This window comes from Eretmochelys imbricata, chromosome 12, assembly GCF_965152235.1.
Source record: "Eretmochelys imbricata isolate rEreImb1 chromosome 12, rEreImb1.hap1, whole genome shotgun sequence".
Taxonomy (NCBI): Eukaryota; Metazoa; Chordata; order Testudines; family Cheloniidae; genus Eretmochelys; species Eretmochelys imbricata.
Window position 1 is genome coordinate 23,933,508 of NC_135583.1, and position 18,889 is coordinate 23,952,396.

General features: G+C 47.2%; 1 protein-coding gene across 1 annotated transcript in view; it reads right to left on the reverse strand.

Moving 5' to 3' along the window:
• SLC7A10 (solute carrier family 7 member 10) overlaps positions 1–18,889 on the reverse strand; it is an 80,119-nt gene that overhangs the window by 21,481 nt on the left and 39,749 nt on the right. The window contains exon 2 of the mRNA XM_077831056.1: positions 3,888–4,092. Within this exon, the coding sequence (XP_077687182.1) occupies positions 3,888–4,092 (205 nt within the window). The remainder of the gene's footprint in view (positions 1–3,887; positions 4,093–18,889) is intronic.

Genomic DNA, 18,889 nt, shown 5'->3' on the forward strand with positions numbered 1-18,889 from the left:
TTACTTAAAAAATGAGAGAGAGAGAGCGAGCGTAACTCCTCCTTGGAAATGTACATCATGCAAAAATATGACAAAGGGAAAAGCTAATCCAAACTGCATGTGCAAAGGGACACTGCTACACTGTGGATTTTGTCTGATTACTAAGGAAAAGGACAGCAGGGTTATAGGCAAGATTTTTAAAGATGCCTAAGGGATTTGGAAGCCCAGTTCTCATTAAAATTAATGGGAATTGAGTGCTCCACACCCTTAGGACATAATTCCCAAAAACATATTTGTAAAGTTCTCCAAAGAGCTGGATCTCAATCAGCTTGGCTTTAGAAATTCATCATTTTGGTTAGTTTGTCCTTGATAATTTGCTGTAGCAAAGAATCACACCCTGGATGCACAGTCCTGCACACCTTTCTCATCTTCCTACCGTACTCCCAGGTTGTGCAGGCACAGGGTCATACCATAAAGGGTAGCACATAGGAGGCTGCTTCCATTTTCTTGTCTATATCCTTTCCTGCAGCTGCTTCTTCCCTTGTCCCATGCAGATGCTCATTCCCTTCACAAAACCAATCTCTCTCCCTTTCTGCCCCCCAGTATCACCCACCATATTCCCAGCACTATCCTACCACTGTTTCTCCATCCCTATCCACCTTCAATGTTGCTTACTCCTATTTGGCCCTTCCCATGCCAGCTTCCTTCTGCTTGTCTATTCCTCTCTGGCTTTTAAGTAGCTCCCACTGCCCTCCACCACTGGCCTGACCAGGATTCCCTGTTGGCACCCCGCTTTTCTACTGATCAGGCTGCCCTCTCAGATTAACCACCATCTCAGTGAGCAGATCTCTGTAGTGATAATTGAGGCCTAGTGAGCCTAACATTGGGACAGTGGATACAAGTTTATAAAGTGTTAAATAACTTATCACAACAAATGTTGATGGGAAAGGTGTAAAAGGGAGACAAAGACCAAATTAGTCTAAACAAAAAGTCCTAGTGAAATAAATGATTGTTAAAATCATGCCTAGTAAAAGAAAGAAAAAAGGGGACTAGAAATCAATGGACTAAAATTGGTGTGTAGGAAATTAGGCCTAATTGGTGGACAAAATAATCAGGGGATGGACTATTCCACCCACCACTTCCTTCTGGGGTCCTCAAAAAGAGTCTTTTGTGGGAAATTAGCAACCACAATGGTGGATGCCTGAAAGATGGGAGACCACAAAGGGCTTCACCATTATGGCTGCCACCCTGGCAGCTCCTGGGATCCACAGTGACACTACTGGGTCTGATCCTGAGAGATATCCTGACCAGAGTTGGCCAAAGAAAAGGACCCACATGACATCATCGCCTCCACCGGCTTCCACTAAATCCCAAACACCATCTGGGGTGTGAGATTTAGTTAGTCCCCTCGTGTGTTCTTTTCCTTCCCCACTTCCTCAACTATCACTTAGCCAGAAAAGGTGCCTGAAGACTCCTCAACCCTATGTCATACTCTTATGACATCCTTTGGTTTTCTCAGGAGCACAAATAAAGTCATTTTGGAGATAGAGAATTGGAGCATTATTTTTCATCAGTAGATAAGATTATACTTCTCTTGATATTGCCAGGCTAGTGCAGACCTAAAGAAGAAAGCTGCTGCCACTTTGATTAGGAACTAAAACAGGTTTTATTCTCCAGTTTTTGATTAGGGTTTTTCTCTTACTCTCTTTTTTCGCTTACTAAAATTCATTGATATTGTGAAATTGTGGTGGTGAATACTGACTTTCTGGGTTCCCTTATATGAAACATTCATATCATAGCAAGTGGCATTTTCTGTAATGTCTTACGCTTTCCCCCTCATTTCAAGGAGCAGCCATGATTACAAAAACTGCTGGCAACTTGTCCCTGGCAGCAATATGTCCCTGGCAGCAACATTGCTATCCATGGGAAGCAGGTGGCAATGTGGAAGCAAGTGGTCCTTGTGTGGACATTGCGCTCCTGTAACAGAATCCCTGAGCTCAGCCGGTTTGACTCTGTGTTCGCTAGAAAAAAGATATGATAGTAACTTGAGCTGGCTAACTCGAGGTGAAATTCTAGTTGAAGACAAAACAGTTTGTAGTTTTCTTTAAGGTAAACCATAATCTTTAAATTGCTTGACCTAGTATTTCATGTGAAAACAACAAACTGCTTTGCCTTCACTAGGATTTTGCCATGAGGTAGCGAACACAAGTGAAGAATACCTTTCCCCCGCTACGGAAAAACAATGCCGCATACATGGAGACATCTTACTTTCTATTCTCGAATGGAAGAATTCAAAGTAAACTCTGCTGGTTAAAATTTACATTCTCCGTTCCTTATTTTGAATTATTCCCACAAGGGCACAATGAGCCACTTAGTTCTTAAGAGATTAGGTAGCCTGGTTGTTTAATATCTTCAGTCCTGAATTCTTTGGTGCTATATGCAAAATGTGTCACATAAGTGGCTAATACGTACTGAGGGATGTTAATAAAGTGATGGTTCATCTCAGGAACCTAGGTTCTCACAGAAATTTATTAAGTGGCCTGAACCCTGTGGTCAGTATCTGAAAGTTACCTTTACATTTGCAGTAGCTGTCTGTACACAGAAAGTATCAGGGGGTAGCCGTGTTAGTCTGTATCCACAAAAACAATGAGGAGTCCGGTGGCACCTTAAAGACTACCAGATTTATTTGGGCAAGAAGTGGGTTTTTTACCCACGAAATCTTATGCCCAAATAAATCTGACTTTACAGTGCCACCGGACTCCTCGTTGTTTTTGTACACAGAAACAAATTGGTGGAAGTGTGGCAAAACAAGACTGTAATCTGACAAGCATGAGCAAAGCTATAGTCCACAGGGAATGTTTTGCAGTGCCTGCTTGTATTATGGGCGTAGGCCTCACTGTCCTGAGCACAACAGTGAGCTAAAATGAGAGAATATTTTTGTTTAATACTAAAAAAAGTCAATACCCACCCCCATTCATTTTGTCATTTAAGTTTGCACAGAGTGTGTTTACTCTTCATATATAAAACAGTAACACATAAAACACCCATTTTGATTATAAAATCGCCAAGGAATCCAGAAGCATCTAAAATAGAGATCTGAATACAGACCAAGAACAGCTTTTTTTAAACTTACATTTAATATGCAGTATAAACTTATTGTTTCTTACTCCTCCTCCCTCCCTTTATCACTATATTCCTCTCGCAGTTGTTTAGGGACACACATGGTGTGAATTCTCATATTTTCCCTTCTACAAATTTTTCACAATATCATGGTGAAGTGATCTGTACACTTCTATAATATGAACCACAGTGGTGCAAGCTAAGGACCAAAATCCTGAAGTGCTTCTCTAGAAAAATTTTAATTTGGCCTGTAAGTGATTTACCATATCCTATTGTGGGAAGGTGAAATCACATCACAGAAGTAGGAGTATGTTGTCTCTTACTCTGCTAATTAGGGATGGGCTTGGACTATGAAGTCTAGCTCCAGTTCAAATTTCCCCATGTCTGAGGCTGCTCAGATTCAGGGTATTCATTCAGACTTATCTTCAGTGGTTATATCTATATGTATATCTATGAGAGAGAGAGAGAGTGAGTAAATACCAGATGGTATAGTTTTCAACACTGTATTTTCACAACATCAGTTTTATTCAGTTGGCTGAGGTTAGCCAGAGAGTTTCTTTCACCAAGCTGAACTAAAATAACCAAAAGGTAGACATAGGTACAGGATAGTATTCTTTGAAAATGGTCAGAATCACTTAAAAAAGTTTCTTATAGACAAACAGACACTTCAATTGCAACTTCAGCACAAGGGAAAATTGACTTTTTCCACTACATATTTAATATAGATGTTTTCAAAGCACCTCATAAACATAATAAAAGATGAAGGATTAAATGGATGCAATACTTACCCAGCTAACCCACCAAAAATCTCGGTGACATAGGAATAATCCCCTCCTGATTTCGGGATAGCAACTCCTAGCTCAGCATAACATAGAGATCCAAGGACAGCAATCCCTCCTCCAATCACCCAAACAACAAGAGCTAGTCCCACTGACCCAGAGTGTTCCAGAACTCCTTTTGGAGAAATAAAGATTCCAGAACCAATAATGTTACCTGGAATAAACAAAAGATCGGTGGGGTATTAGAGGAAGGAGATAGATGCAAGGTCTCTCATTGCTCTTCCAAGGTTTGATTGCATTTATGTTTGCATAAACCTTAAGGAAAATGTTGCAACTTAGCAAAAATCAAGTAAAATGGAGAGCATTAGGTCTGCTGAAGTAGTCTGTGGGAAGCTGGTGAACGTGTTTTTACTAAAGCACTGCAATTATACAAATTTAACAGTTTGTAAAATTGTTCCCCCTCACCTGCACTGTCCCCAACTATTATAATTAAAGGGTTCAGGATTTTATTCACAAAGAAGAGTATTTCATCTCCTTCTAAGAGGAGTCTAAGTAATATAAGGTCCATCTACAATATGGATCAGAGTCTAAATCAGGGGTGGGCAAACTACGGTCTGCGGGCAGCATCCTGCCCGTGAGCCGTTTTAAGCCGGTCCTCGAGCTCCACCCAGATCAGCCCCACTCCGGCTGGGGCATTGGGTCGGGTGGGCGCACCACCTGGCTTGGCCCCGCTCTGGCTGGGGCACTGGGTCAGGGGCTACACCACCTGGCTCAGCCCTGTTCTGGCTGGGGTGCTGGGTCAGGGGCCACACCACCTGGCTCGGCCCCGCTCCGGCTGGGGCGCTGGGTTGGGGGCTGCACCTGTGGCTCGGACCTGCGGCTCGGACCTGCTCTGGTGCTGGGTCGAGGGCTGCATCAGCGGCTTGGCCCTGGTCTGGCTGGGGCACTGGGTCGAGGGCCGCAGCACGCGGCTTAGCCCCACTCCAGTGTCCTGGCTGGGGCGTTGGGTCAGGCCGCACCATACGGCTCACACAGAAGCTGGACATGGCCCCACTTTGGCTCCTAGGTGCTCTAATGGCCCCCTCTGGCACTCGAATGGAAGCTGCAGGGGTGGTGCCTGTGGAAGGGGTAGTGTGCAGAGCTGCCTGGCCACGCCTCTGCGTAGGAGCTGGAGAAGGGACATGCCACTGCTTCCGGGAGCCGCTTGAGGTAAGCGCCACTCAGAGCCTGCACCCTGAGCCTCTGCCCACATCCCGAGCCTCTGCCCCAGCCCTGATCCCCCTCCTGCCCTCCAAACCCCTTGATCCTAGCCCAGAGCACCCTCCTACACCCCAAACTCTTCATCTCCAGCCCCACCCCAGAGCCCACACCCACAACAAGAGCCCACACCCCAACCCCAATTTTGTGAGCATTCATGGCCCGCCATACAATTTCTATTCCCTGATGTGGCAAGTTTGCCCACCCCTGGTCTAAATAATACATGGTTTAGCTACAATGTGGTGACCAATCAGAGGCTGTCATTTGGGGCTCTGGCCAAAGGAACAAATGAAGTTAAACCCATGTTATAGCTTGTACTTGAACAAAATCCTTAAAAAGGCTGAAGTCCTTGAAGTCCATTAAACTCTTGATATTTCTTACATGTGCTCAGTGTCCATGGATTCTTAAGGGATAAATAATATTGTGTGAACAATATATAGGACAACGTGAACTTTGTAGTACTAATGATTGATACATGACCTGAAGTAATGCTAAAATTACAAAGTGAACACTCGATTGTTGCAGCATTTTTCTTTCACATGGAGCCTGTCTACTCTCACTGAACTCAATGGAAATTCTGCCATTGTCTTCCTCAGGTGCAGGAGCAAGCCCACAGAGATCAGTCTCAGGGATGAGCCCTAACAGGAGACCCCTAACAGGACACTCCTGTTAGACTTAGGGTTTTCAGTGCAATATCCTTATCCTGGCAGGCTCAAGTACATATTTTTTCCAATATCAAAACGTCTATGAAGAGGATAGGGAAACTCCTGCAATAATATTCCATAAAGAGACTTTTCTCCTCTGTGTACATGCATACACACACAAAGCTGGCTAACTTTGAGCTACAGTTGTTGAAGTGCATTTCCTACCAATGCAATCACTAAAAATCCTGGATATCAGCAGTTAATCAGCATTGACATCTAGACCAACCACACTTCATATGCCTGTCCACCCACGTCATCACATCAGATTCACTCTTTCTCACCTTCTGCACAACAAACATCCTTTCACTTCTAACATATAACCACACCCAATGCACACTTCCCATTCTTCAAATCATGCTAGTATGCATTGCCTTAACTCTTATCTCAAATTTTTTTAGGTAGAATTAACACAGACTTTCTTTGCATCAATCTTCACTGGAGAGGATGTGGGGGAGATATCCACATCAGAGCTAGTCTTTTTGGGTGACAAATTTGAAGTATTATCCTACACTGATGTGTCAATAGAGGAGGTTTTAGAACAAATTGCTTACATTAATACAGTACATTATTGCTTACATTAACAGTAATAAGTCACCAGGACCAGAGGGTATTCAGCCAAGAGTTCTGAAGGAACTCAAATATGGAATTGCAGAACTACTAACTGTAGTATGTACCCTATCACTGAAAAAATGCCTCTGTGCCAGATGACTGAAAAGTAGCTAATGCAATGCTGATTTTGAAAAAGGGTTCCAGACTTGATACTGGCAATTACAGGACGGTGAGTCGAACTTCAGTACTGGGCAAATTGGTAGAAACTGTAGTAAGGAACAGAATGATCAGACACATAGATACATATGCTCTGTTGGGTAAGCGTCAACATGACTTTTGTAAAGGGAAGTCATGCCTTACCAATCTATAAAATTCTTTCAGTGTGTCACTGTGGATAGTTCTCTGAAAACTTCAGGTCAATGCGCATCAGCAGTAAAAAAGGCTAACAGAATGTTAGGAACTATTAGGAATAGGATAGAAAGTAAAGGAGAAAATATCATAACACTGCTATATTAATCCATGGTATGTCCATGCCTTGAATACTGTGTCTAGTTCTCAGCATTTCAAAAAGGATACAGTGGAATTGGACATGTTTCAGAGAAGGGCAACAAAGAAGATTAAGGGTATGGAAAGATGTCCACATGAGGAGAGACTACAAAACTGTTCAGCTTAGAAAAAAAAACAGCTAAACAGGGATATAATAGAGGTCTATAAAATCATAAATGGCAAGGAAAAAGTGAAGAGAAAAGTGTTATTTGCCCTTTCCCACAATACAAAAACCAGGGGTCACCCAATGAAATTAATACACAGCAGGCTTAATACAAACAAGAGGAAATACTTTTTCACATAATGCACAATTAACCTGTGGAACTCATTGCCATGGGATGTTGTGATAACCAAAAGTATAACTGGATGCAAAAAAGAACTGTATAAGTTCATGGAGGATAGGTCCACCAATGGCTATTAGCCAAGATGTCAGGGATGCAATCCCATGGTAAGGGTGACCCTAGACCTCTGACTGCCAGAAGCCATGGGTGGATCACTCCAACTGCCCTGTTCTGAACATTCCCCCTGAAGCTCTGGTACTGGCAACTGTTAGAAACAGGTTTCAGAGTAGCAGCCGTGTTAGTTAGCTGGGGGGAAACAAGGGGAAATAGGTTACCTTGCATAATGACTTAGCCACTCCCAGTCTCTATTCAAGCCTAAGTTAATTGTATCCAATTTGCAAATGAATTCCAATTCAGCAGTCTCTCGCTGGAGTCTGGTTTTGAAGTTTTTCTGTTGTAATATCGCAACTTTCATGTCTGTAATCGCGTGACCAGAGAGATTGAAGTGTTCTCCGACTGGTTTATGTTTCTTTGTTTTTTCCTCACCCCTCCCCGTTCCACAGACGTTCTTGTTAAACCCTGTGTTGGATTTGTGCTGGAAATGGCCCACCTTGATTATCATACACATTGTAAGGAGAGTGATCACTTTAGATAAGCAGGAGAGTGGGGTGGGGGGAGAGAAAACCTTTTGAAGTGATAAACACCCATTTTTTCATGGTCTGTGTGTATAAAAACATCCTCACTGCATTTTTCCACTTTTATGCATCCGATGAAGTGAGCTGTAGCTCACGAAAGCTTATGCTCAAATAAATTGGTTAGTCTCTAAGGTGCCACAAGTCCTCCTTTTCTTTTTGTTAGAAACATGATACTGGTCTCACCCAGTATAGCAGTTCTTATGCATGGAAGGAAGCAGCTCTCTAATAGGAGGTATTAGAAGGCTGCAAGGTACAGAATGGTCCACTTGGTGGGGTGTGGGGGGGACTGATGACTAGCTTGGTATTTCACAGCAAGACAAAGAGTCACTATTTCTCCAGTGGATGGCCCTGGTGTTCAGAGGCGATGCGTGGCGGCAGCGCTCGGCGTCACATGTCCCATCCAGAGGTGCCGCTTGGCTTGTATTGAGCACGTTCAGTAATATCTGCTGAAGCCACTGCTCTCACTCTGCGCCTTCCCCTCCCCACTATCGGCAGGTACAGGTCATCTCTGCTAGTATTTGTTGCTGGAGGGGTGTCCCACAGTTGTGGACACAGTTGTGCTGAAGTAAGGCTTTCTGCTGCAGAGTCTAGAAGGTTCCTAGCTCCTCATACATCAAACAGCCTACTCCCCCCCAGATGTCAGGCCACAGATAGAGCTGTTAGCACACAGAGTTGCTATAGTGCGTTGTCATGGTAAATCCGTGAAACAAAACAAAAAACAGTTCCACATCAACATAACAGACAACTCATCAAGATGCATCCTCAGAACAACATACTTTACATAAGGACAATGGAATGAAGGTGGTTTTTATTATTGTTTGGAGCTGGGTGGCTTGGGCATCATAACAATGAATTTAGAAAGTGGGAGTATTTTACACCAGTCCTGCTAATGTGTTCACTCACATAGGACAGAGTTTCTGTATTGTTACTTTGTTTAAAGAAGTAAAGCATTTCCAAGCCTGCAGCTCAACCAAGTCAAAAGGCTAAGCCTCAAAACCTTCATTTTGGTGTCATGTGGGTTCAGCTGAGATGGCATTTTATATATCCCTGCAATTCACACTGGTGTGTAAAATGTGGGTTGATGTGATATGGATTTTATTATTAGCTGTGTGATACTGGATGGGGAAGGGTCTCTCTCTCACACCCACACACAAATAAAATAAAAAATGGGCCAACAGGCAGTTCAGAAACTTACTTTTTTCTTTAAAAGAAAGCTGAGATTCCCGAGTAATAACTTTGTCTCCAGGAACCATGGCTTTTAGAAAAACACTAAATATCATGAGATTTTTGATAAAATCATGGAAGTTGGCAACCCAGTTAAAGTAGGGTTAAATCTGCTGTGGAACCAGAATCACACACAAAAGAGCAGATTTTGCTAGTGTATTGGTACAGGAACTCAGTGAGTAACTTCTGCAGTTGCCTGACTTCTATCTTGTAACAACATTGAATCTCTTCTTAAATATTTTCCCCTGGATGACACCATTTTTTGTAGTAAAAACTACTAGGTTGCTTTACATTGGTGATTAATTGCACCTACACATAAGTGACACTATCCCCTGAGGATGCATTAGAATGCTACAATATCAGGATGAGGTAATCTCATGGTATCTCATTAAAAAGTGGCAAAATCCAAGGCAGGAGCAGACTCAATTTGATCCTATTTGTATTCAGGAAGGAACTCTGTGTGTTTGTGCATGTGTGCAAAGAAACAGATTAAAGATTGATTACGGAGTGCTGTTTAAGATTTTTCCCTTTGGATTTACAGCCTAGTACTAATTTCAGTGGATTATAAAACTGAATTACATCTTTTAAAATCAAATGATCCCTCCCACACCCCCAAAAAGCAAACAAAGTGCTGCTGTATCTTAAAATGATTAATTTAAACTGTTTATAGAGTTAAATAAATATTGATCACACAAAAATATAGAAACATTCAAAATAGAATTTTCCTCACCATTTTGAAATGACTGAGTGCTGGATAGAATCACACACAAAAGGAATTCCTATTGGACATAGGCTAGAATGTTTGAAAAATATGGTAGAAATCTGGTTAATATTAAGTTTGTGGCAGAGCAGCTTTCTGGCTGACACTTGAGATCAGGACAGTAAAAATCTAATTAACATTCAAAATAACCTTCTCAAGGGAAGACAGTCACCCTGGGTGGAATGCTAAACTAGTCTGAGGAAACCTGATGAGTCAAACTGGAACAAGAACAGCTATGCAAATAAACTGCCTTCTAAACAAGTGATGTGCTGACAGGTCCAGTGCATTCCTTTTGAGTGCTGCAGATTACATAAGAAAAAATTGGAACAATAAGACTGAACGCATAGAAATGGCTAATTTCAGGAAAATGCCAAAAATACAATGGGTACTGTGCCAGAGAGAAGTGTATGACCAGGTGCAGAAATGGAGTAAACTCCATTATCGCCTGTTTTGACAGGGGAAAAAAGGGTTGTGTGGCTGGTATGGCAAGGCAGGCTATTTACACCTATGTATCAAAGTAACCTGAGAGTATAACAGACATCCAAAGAAAGGAGGGGAAGCTTCACTGACACAGGGGTAGGTGACTGAGGCCAGGTCTACGCTACAAACTTTGGTCAACACAAGTTATATTGGCATAAAGCCATCACAGTTAGTGTATTGCTTATGCATGTGCATATCTGGCTCCTTGCGTCAGCACTGTGTGTGCTTACTGGGAGTGCTTGTGTTAATGCACGGTGCGGTGCACCATGGGTAGGTATCCCAGTGTACAACTTGCACTGTTCAGTGCACTGTCTTTTGGGAAGTCTTGGCAATGTATCACTGGGCAGAAATGTGTTGTGCAGGGGTGACTGGGAACAAGGGGTCAACTTCCAAGTGTGCAACTCTCTCCATTCCATAATGTCATCTATATCCCATAATTTTTGTACCTTTTTTCAAAATCCCATGAACCTGGGCGACCCTCCTTGCTGTCTGCCATTTGTGACAGAAGCATGTAGCCTGCACAGATCTGCACTATTGCCATAAGTGTTGCATGCACAAGATGCATGATCCTCCAGTATTTGCAGTGGTGTAAGAAAAACCGAATCAGTGGGGAACATGACAATTTCTTGGAGGACAGATAGCTGTGGGACATAATGAGAACCAATACATGTGGTTTTTAGTCTTTTTCGACTTTATGATTCCCTCTATTCCTTTGCCACTGTGGATGAGAATTTCAGTCTTTGAAAAGTCACAAAAATGCATGCCTCTCCTGGCTGCTCAGATGAAGACGTCACTTTACCCCCTCCTCATTCCTAGATAGGGGAACTCCCTCCATTTCCTATTTCTGTCTTGACCCAGCAGCAAGAATTCTCTACCTCTCACTGCCCTGATGCTTCTCCTCTGACTGGGTCCCAGCAGCACCACTTCTCTGGTTTCCCCCTCTCCTACCTCCTGCTGCCCCAAGACTGTCTCCTTGATATAGGGCCATACATGAAAGCAGGGCAGGTCTATGTTCTTAGCCCCGAGGCTCTTCCATGAAGCTTCACTCACATACTGAGCCATGAAAACTGGGGGATCGATAGTGCTTCTCTCATCGTGACAGCTCATCCTGCGGCACCAAAATCACATGACTTGCAATTAATTTGTGTAAGTTTGGCAACACTGTCTTCCCCTGGTTGCCTGTAGGGGACTACCCCTACCCACCACTACCCGCAGGCTACGGTGCTGTCATCCAATCTCCTTCATCTCCCATTCAATCACTATCCTGTGTACCCCCCTCAGTCTCCTTCCTGCCCCGACATTCCCTGCAACCCTAAATCTGCCTTCTGCTCCCCCTCACTCTTCCCTTTCACCTTTCATAGTGTCTCCGCACAGTCTCTGTGTCCGGTCTACCCCACTGAACTAGGACAGCAGCCATTTTGCCTGGGGGCTTGGCTTCAATGTAATTGAAAACAGTGGGAGACAGCAGCTGACTTTATTAAAGGCAGCCTCACTTCCACATTCAGATAGACTAATGGCAGCCATCTTGCCGACTTTAGCCCCAGTTACAGTAATAGAAGATGGTGGCCACTTTGAATAAAGGAGAATTCATGAGTTGGTGCCTTTCATCATGTTTTAATGAGACAGGTTAAAAAAACACACAAATTGCTAAAGTCATGATACAGTCATGAGAGTTGACAATACTGAGATTTGGTAATTGAGCAGAGCCTTTATCTACACATCACTAGTTCCAAACCAGCCTTAAGTCAGCAGGGAGTGTAAATAGCTTAAAATCTGCCTGTTCTGTGAACTCCTCTACAGATGTGGCCCTTCCATAGCAAGAGGTACATTGGCAGGGCAGTATGGGGAGATCTGTATTGCCATTCTCATTAATGTACCTATATTATGGATACTTTGCTTCAGTTCTACCAGCTCATGTGCACTAAATTCACTTTTTGCTTTCATGTTCTCTATGGTAGTCTCTCCTGTGAACATATGAGTTCCATCTTTCTTCTTGCAATGTCTTGCTGCAGATCGGAGGCCTGCTGCGAGAGCTTTCTGTTCTTTCATTGCCATGGCTGGAGTTCTGTTCTAAGGAGCTGCCACTCTGATCCTGGCAGAAGACACCACTTGACTCTGAAGTGTGTTGAGGCATTGATCATAGTTTATAAAGAAACTGCAGAAGCAAGGGTGCAGAATGATGTGTGGTACTGTAGTGGGGCGGTGCGGCTCCCTGCTGCCCCAGAGAGGGTCGAGCTAGCCACATTACACATGGTGGAGAAAGTGAGCACAATCCCTCAGCCCCTGTGAGAAGGGGTCTGACGGGGAGAGCCACCCCGAGAGAGCCCTGGAGATGGATCAACTAATTAAGCTCTTGATGGAGACCCAGGAGCGACAGCAGGCCGCCACCCAGCTCCAGCTCCAGCAGCAGCAGGACATTCAGCAGCTAGGAGCCCAGCTGCAGCAGTTAGTGAAAGCATTACCGCGCCCCACGGAGCTGCAGCCGGGAGACGTGGCCGGGTCATCGCGCACCACTGCGCCGGTCCAGCTAACCAAGATGGGACGTGACGATGACGCCGAGGCTTTCTTGGTGACTTTTGAACTGGTGACAGCTGGTTGCTGGGCGGGCCCCTGACCAATGGGCCACTCTTTTGGCCCCATACTTGACTGGGACGGCCCACATGGCATACCAGGGCCTGGCTACGGATGAGGCAAGAGATTATAACCAGGTAAAAGCAGCGATCCTGGATGCCTTGGATGTCAGCCCAGACACCTTTTGGCAGCAGTTCCGAAGTCAGACATACCCCACAGGCACCCGACCCCGGCTGGTGGCCCAGGCCCTGAAGGAAACGTGTAAGCGGTGGCTACAGCTAGAGAGCAGGACGGCAGAGGAGGTCACGGAACAAGTCATTCTAGAACAGTTTGTGCACATCCTCCCAGCCCGAGGACGGGCCTGGGTGCTCCGCCATCAGCCAGCGTCGCTAGCAGCCGCCGTCACACTGATGGAAGACTTCCTCACGGCCGAAGTGCCGGTGGGGCCTGCCATCTGAGCCCACCCCCCTGGGCCAGAGCGTCCTAACGTCGAAAGGAAAGGGGGCACCCGGACCGAGTGGCAGAACCACCCCCGGGGACAAGAGGCTCGCTCAGGGCCTCAGGCCAGACGCCCCGAACTCCCCACTCGACAAGGGTCTGCAACCACCATGCTGAATGTTCCGGGGGCCAGTTGGAGTGCACCCAGGAGCCCACCGGGAGCCCCCACCCGGGGCGGTCGCCCTGAACTCGGGCCCTGCTTTCTATGTGGGAAATATGGACATTTGCAGTGGGCCTGCACAGAAATGGACTGCAGCTTCGGCTGTGTCTGTGCAGGGGAAACCAGGGCCCGGCTACCACAGGCTCCCAAGATCACTGTTCCGGTAGTTGTCGGGGACCATCCCACCCAGGCCCTGATAGACTCTGGCTGCGGGCAGACACTGATTCTCCAGGCTTTGGGACCCCGGGCTGACCCCAACTTGGGAACAATTCGGCTGCAATGCATCCACGGTGATGTGTGGCCCTACCCCAGTGCCTGGATCCCGTTGACCGTGACCGGGGTCACCCAACAAACTGTTGTTGGCCTGGCCCCTCGACTTGCATACCTGGTGATCCTTGGGTGGGACTGGCCCACATTTGAGGAGATCCTCCACTCTGCCCTGGCGGTGGAAGGAGAGTGTCCCGAGGCCTTACCGGAGGAGGAGGATGGGACCCCAGAACCCGAGGGAGGGACCGAGGAAACAGACGGCCTCCTGCCGGGGCCCTCTGTTGAACCCCAACTTCATACCGATTTTTGCCGGGACTAAAAAGCCGACCCCACCCTGAGCCGGGCCTTTGAACAGCTAGCGGCAGTCGATGGGACCATGGTTGACCCCCAGTGTGCAATCCAGTGGCCCCACTTCGAGCTACGCCGGGACCGTCTTTATTGGATTGACAGCAATCCCCGCATGAAGGAACCATGAACGCAGCTGCTAGTACCGCGGTGTCACTGACGGGCTGTGATGAAGCTCACGTATGACATCCCCGCTGCCAGGCACTCAGGCCATGAAAAGACCCTCGCCCAGATTTTGACATGGTTCTTCTGGCCCGGTGTTCACCAGGAGGTGAAGAACTATTGTAGCTCCTGCCCGGAGTGCCAGTTAGCTGCTCCCCCACGAGTACCCAGGGCCCCTCTAGTTCCCATGCCCATAGTGGAGATGCCATTCAAGCGAGTGGCCATGGACCTGGTGGGCCCGCTCCCGAAAAGTGCTTCAGGGTTCCAGTATGTCTTAATCATCATTGACTATGTCAACGGTTCCTGGAGGCTGTGCCATTGCAGAGCACCACCGCTCGGACCATCGCCGGTGAACCATCCACGGGGCCCCCACAACGTTCCAGCAACTGATGGATCGCCTGTTGCGACCACATCAAACCTATGTGGCGGCCTATTTGGATGATGTTGTGATATACAGCCGCCACTGGGAGGACCACCTGGAATGCGTAGCAGCGGTCCTGAGATCCCTGCGACAGGTGGGACTGACAGCCAACCCGAAAAAGTGTCGCATCGGGTAGCAGGAGGCCACGTACCTCAGCTACATCATAGGGGGAGGATGAGTGAAACCCCTCATGGGGAAAGTTCAAGCCCTGGCAGCCTGCCCACCACCCACTACAAAATGCCAAGTACGACAGTTCCTGGGGCTCGCCGGCTACTATCGGCGGTTCATTCCACGGTTTGCTTCCATTGCAGCCCCCTTAACAGGACTTTTGAGAAGGACAGTGCCCAGTGGGTGCAATGGTCCCAAGACTGTGAAAATGCCTTCTGGACACTCCACACGTGTCTCTGCCAGGAGCCAGTCCTATACAGTCCGGACTTTGACCAGGGGTTCATCCTCCACACGGATGCCACGGAGGTGGGGCACAGGGCCGTCCTGTCCCAGGACATTGATGGAAACAACCACCCGGTCCTTTACCTTAGCCAAAAATTATTCCCCTGCAAGAACTACACCGTACTCGAGAAGGAAGCACTTTCCGTGAAGTTGGCCTGTGATGCCTTACGGTTCTACCTCCTGGGGGTGCTGTTTACGCTAGTCACGGATCATGCTCCCCTCCAATGGTTAACGAGGATGAAAAATAACAACGATAGATTACCGCGGTGGTCTGGCCTTACAGCCCTATGCTTTCACCATCCGGCATCGAGGTGGCAAAGACCATGCGAATGCAGACTTCCTGTCGCCTAGGGGGATGGAAGTGCCTGGCCCCGACGAGCAGGAGCCAGACTTGGGGTGTGTGTGTGTGTATGTGTGTGTAGTGAGGCGGTGTGGCTCCCCACCACTCCGGAGAGGGACGAGCCCATCCGGGTGCCGGAATGGGCGGAGACAGGGAGCTCTGAGCCCACTCCTCAGAGGGTCAGGCGGCGACCCGGAAGTATAAAAGCTCGCCCTCAGAGCTCACTGAGGGCCCAGCCGCTGAGGAGACCAGATGCTTCCAGCCTGGCCCGCGACTGGGAAACCCCCACGGTGCATTGTGCATGCCAGGAGTTGCCGGACCTGCCCTGCGTCCGCTACCCAGAGAAGTTGCCGGACCTGCCCTGTGCCCGCTACCTGGAGGAACCCATGGTGCTGGATGCCCCGGAGGACATTGCCTGGACCCAGGTACCCCAAGAGGGGGGATTAGGAAGTAGCCCGGGGACAGCCGACCCTAGTCTGGCTGTAACGCTGCCAGAGCCCATGTCAGTGTGTTGCTGCCAGGATCCCCACTGACGCAGCAGCGGGTCTTCTGCCGATGCTAGGGCCCCGGGCTGGGACGCAGTGGAGTGGGAGGGCCTGCGTCCCCCCTGCCACCCAACTCGTGGGTGGCAATCTCCCCCTCTCCCAGGTCCTTTAGAGGCCTGGGTCTGCTAACATAGAACTATTTGCTTAGCCACTGCCTGAGAGCCTGAGCTATTGACTTGGTTGCCCCGCCCTGATCCAGCGCCTGGGCCTGCTACTATTGAACTGTTTGCTCAGCCCCTGCCTGAGGGCCAGAGCTACTGACTTACTTGCCCTGCCCTGACCCAGGGCCTGGGCCTATTTCTATATACTGTTTGCTCCTGCTCAGCCCCTGCCAGAGGGCCTGAGCACCTGATTTATTGTTGCCCCACCCTGACCTAGGACCCGGGCTTATGGTACTTGTTTCAGTTGCCGCAAGGGCTGCTGAGGGAGACTCCCGCGGCCGGACTAATTTCCCCAAACATTATCTGTGTGTAGTGAGCCGGTGTGGCTCCCCGCCGCCCCGGAGAGGGTCAAGCCCTGGCTAGCCGCATTACAGGTACATACACAAATGCTTGAAAACCTTTTCATGACTATCTAGGCTCAATCTGCTGGGAAAGATGGTGAGAATGGTTTCTGAATAGGCTAGTGAAGGAGGCTGTATGATCAATTCCAACAAATCAGTGATTGGTGGCCACAGAAAACTGGACCTGAAGTAAAAGGATCCAATCTTACACTTCCTGTGCAGCCAAAATTCCCATGGATAGAGCTGAGTACATAGTGATGTATTTCCACAAGATGGGTATTTGGGCAGGATTGGTGTTACGCATTTTCATTGTAATAAGGTATATCCTACACAAACTTGTGATTTCAGATACTCTGTGAACACAATCATCCATCTACAAAGAGCCGAGGACAGATAAAGGCCAATCTAAATTGTTCCAGTAGCAGCAATGGAAAAAACTGGGCAGGTGAAGTGTGTCAAGAGTGTGAGCCAGTCAAATAAATTAGATTTAGTCTCCATCTACTGGCACAAGAGTGTAACCCAACAGTCCAGATTTAGTACAGTAGAATCTCAGATTCATGAGCTGACCGGTTAACCTAGCGTGACCAGATACCCTGATTTTATAGGGACAGTCCCGATATCTGGAGCTTTGTCTTATATAGAATCATAGAAGATTAAGGTTGGAAGAGACCTCAGGAGGTCATCTAGTCCAACTGCCTGCTCAAAGCAGGACCAACCCCAACCAGGGCTTTGTCAAGCTGGGCCTTAAAAACCTCTAAGGATGGAGATTCCACCACCTCCTTAGGTAACCTATCTGAGTGCTTCATCACCCTCCCAGTGAAATAGTCTTTCCTAATATCCAACCTAGACCTCCCCCACTACAACTTAAGACCCACTGCTTTTTGTTCTGTTTCAGAGTAGCAGCCATGTTAGTCTGTATCCGCAAAAAGAAAAGGAGTACTTGTGGCACCTCAGAGACTAACAAATTTATTTGAGCATAAGCTTTCGTGAGCTACAGCTCACTTCATCGTGTCACCTGCCACCACTGAGAACAGCCTACTCCATCCTCTTTGGGACCCCCCTTCAGGTAGTTGAAGGCTGCTATCAAATCCCCCCTCACTCTTCTCTTCTGCAGACTAAGTAAGCCCAGTTTCCTCAGCCTCTCCTCGTAAGTCATGTATCCCAGCCCCTTAATCATTTTTGTTGCCCTCCGCTGGACTGTCTCCAATTTGTCCACATCCTTTCTGTAGTGGGAGGCCCAAAACTGGATGCAATACTCCAGATATGGCCTCACCAGTGCCGAACAGAGGGGAATAATCACTTCCCTCAATCTGCTGGCAATGTTCCTACTAATGCAGCCCAATATGCTGTTAGCCTTCTTGGCAACAAGGGCACACTGTTGACTCATACCCAGCTTCTCTTCTACTGTTATCCCCAGGTCCTTTTCTGCAGAACTGCCGCTTAGCTAGTCGGTCCCCAGCCTGTAGCAGTGCATGGGATACTTCCATCCTAAGTGCAGGACTCTGCACTTGTCCTTGTTGAACCTCATCAGATTTCTTTTGGCCCAATCCTCTAATTTGTCTAGGTCACTCTGGACCCCATCCCTACCCTCCAGCGTATATATGTCTCCATCCAGCTTAGCGTCATCCGTGAACTTTCTGAGGGTGCAATCCATCCCATCATCCACATCATTAATGAAGATGTTGAACAAAACCAGCCCCAGGATCTACCCCTGGGGCACTCTGCTTGATACCGGCTGCCAACTAGACATCAAGCCATTGATCACTGCCTGTTGAGGCCAATGATCTAGCCAGCTTTCTATCCACCTTATAGTCCACTCATCCAATCCATACTTTTTTAACTTGCTGGCAAGAACACTGTGGGAAACGGTATCAAAAGTTTTGCTAAAGTCAAGGTATATCACGTCCACTGCTTTCCCCATATCCACAGAGCTAATTATCTCATCACAGACGGCAATCAGGTTGGTCAGGCATGACTTGCCCTTGGTGAATCCATGTTGACTGTTCCTGATCACTTTCCTGTCTTCCAAGTGCTTCAAAATGGATTCCTTGAGGACCTGCTCCATGATTTTTCCAGGGACTGAGGTGAGGCTGACCAGCCTGTAGTTCCTCGGATTCTCCTTCTTCCCTTTTTAAAAGATGGGCACTATATTTGTCTTTTTCCAATCATCCGGGACCTCTCCCGATCGCCACAAGTTTTCAAAGAGAATAGGCGCCTATTACCCCCCACCCTATGTCCTGATTTTTCACACTTG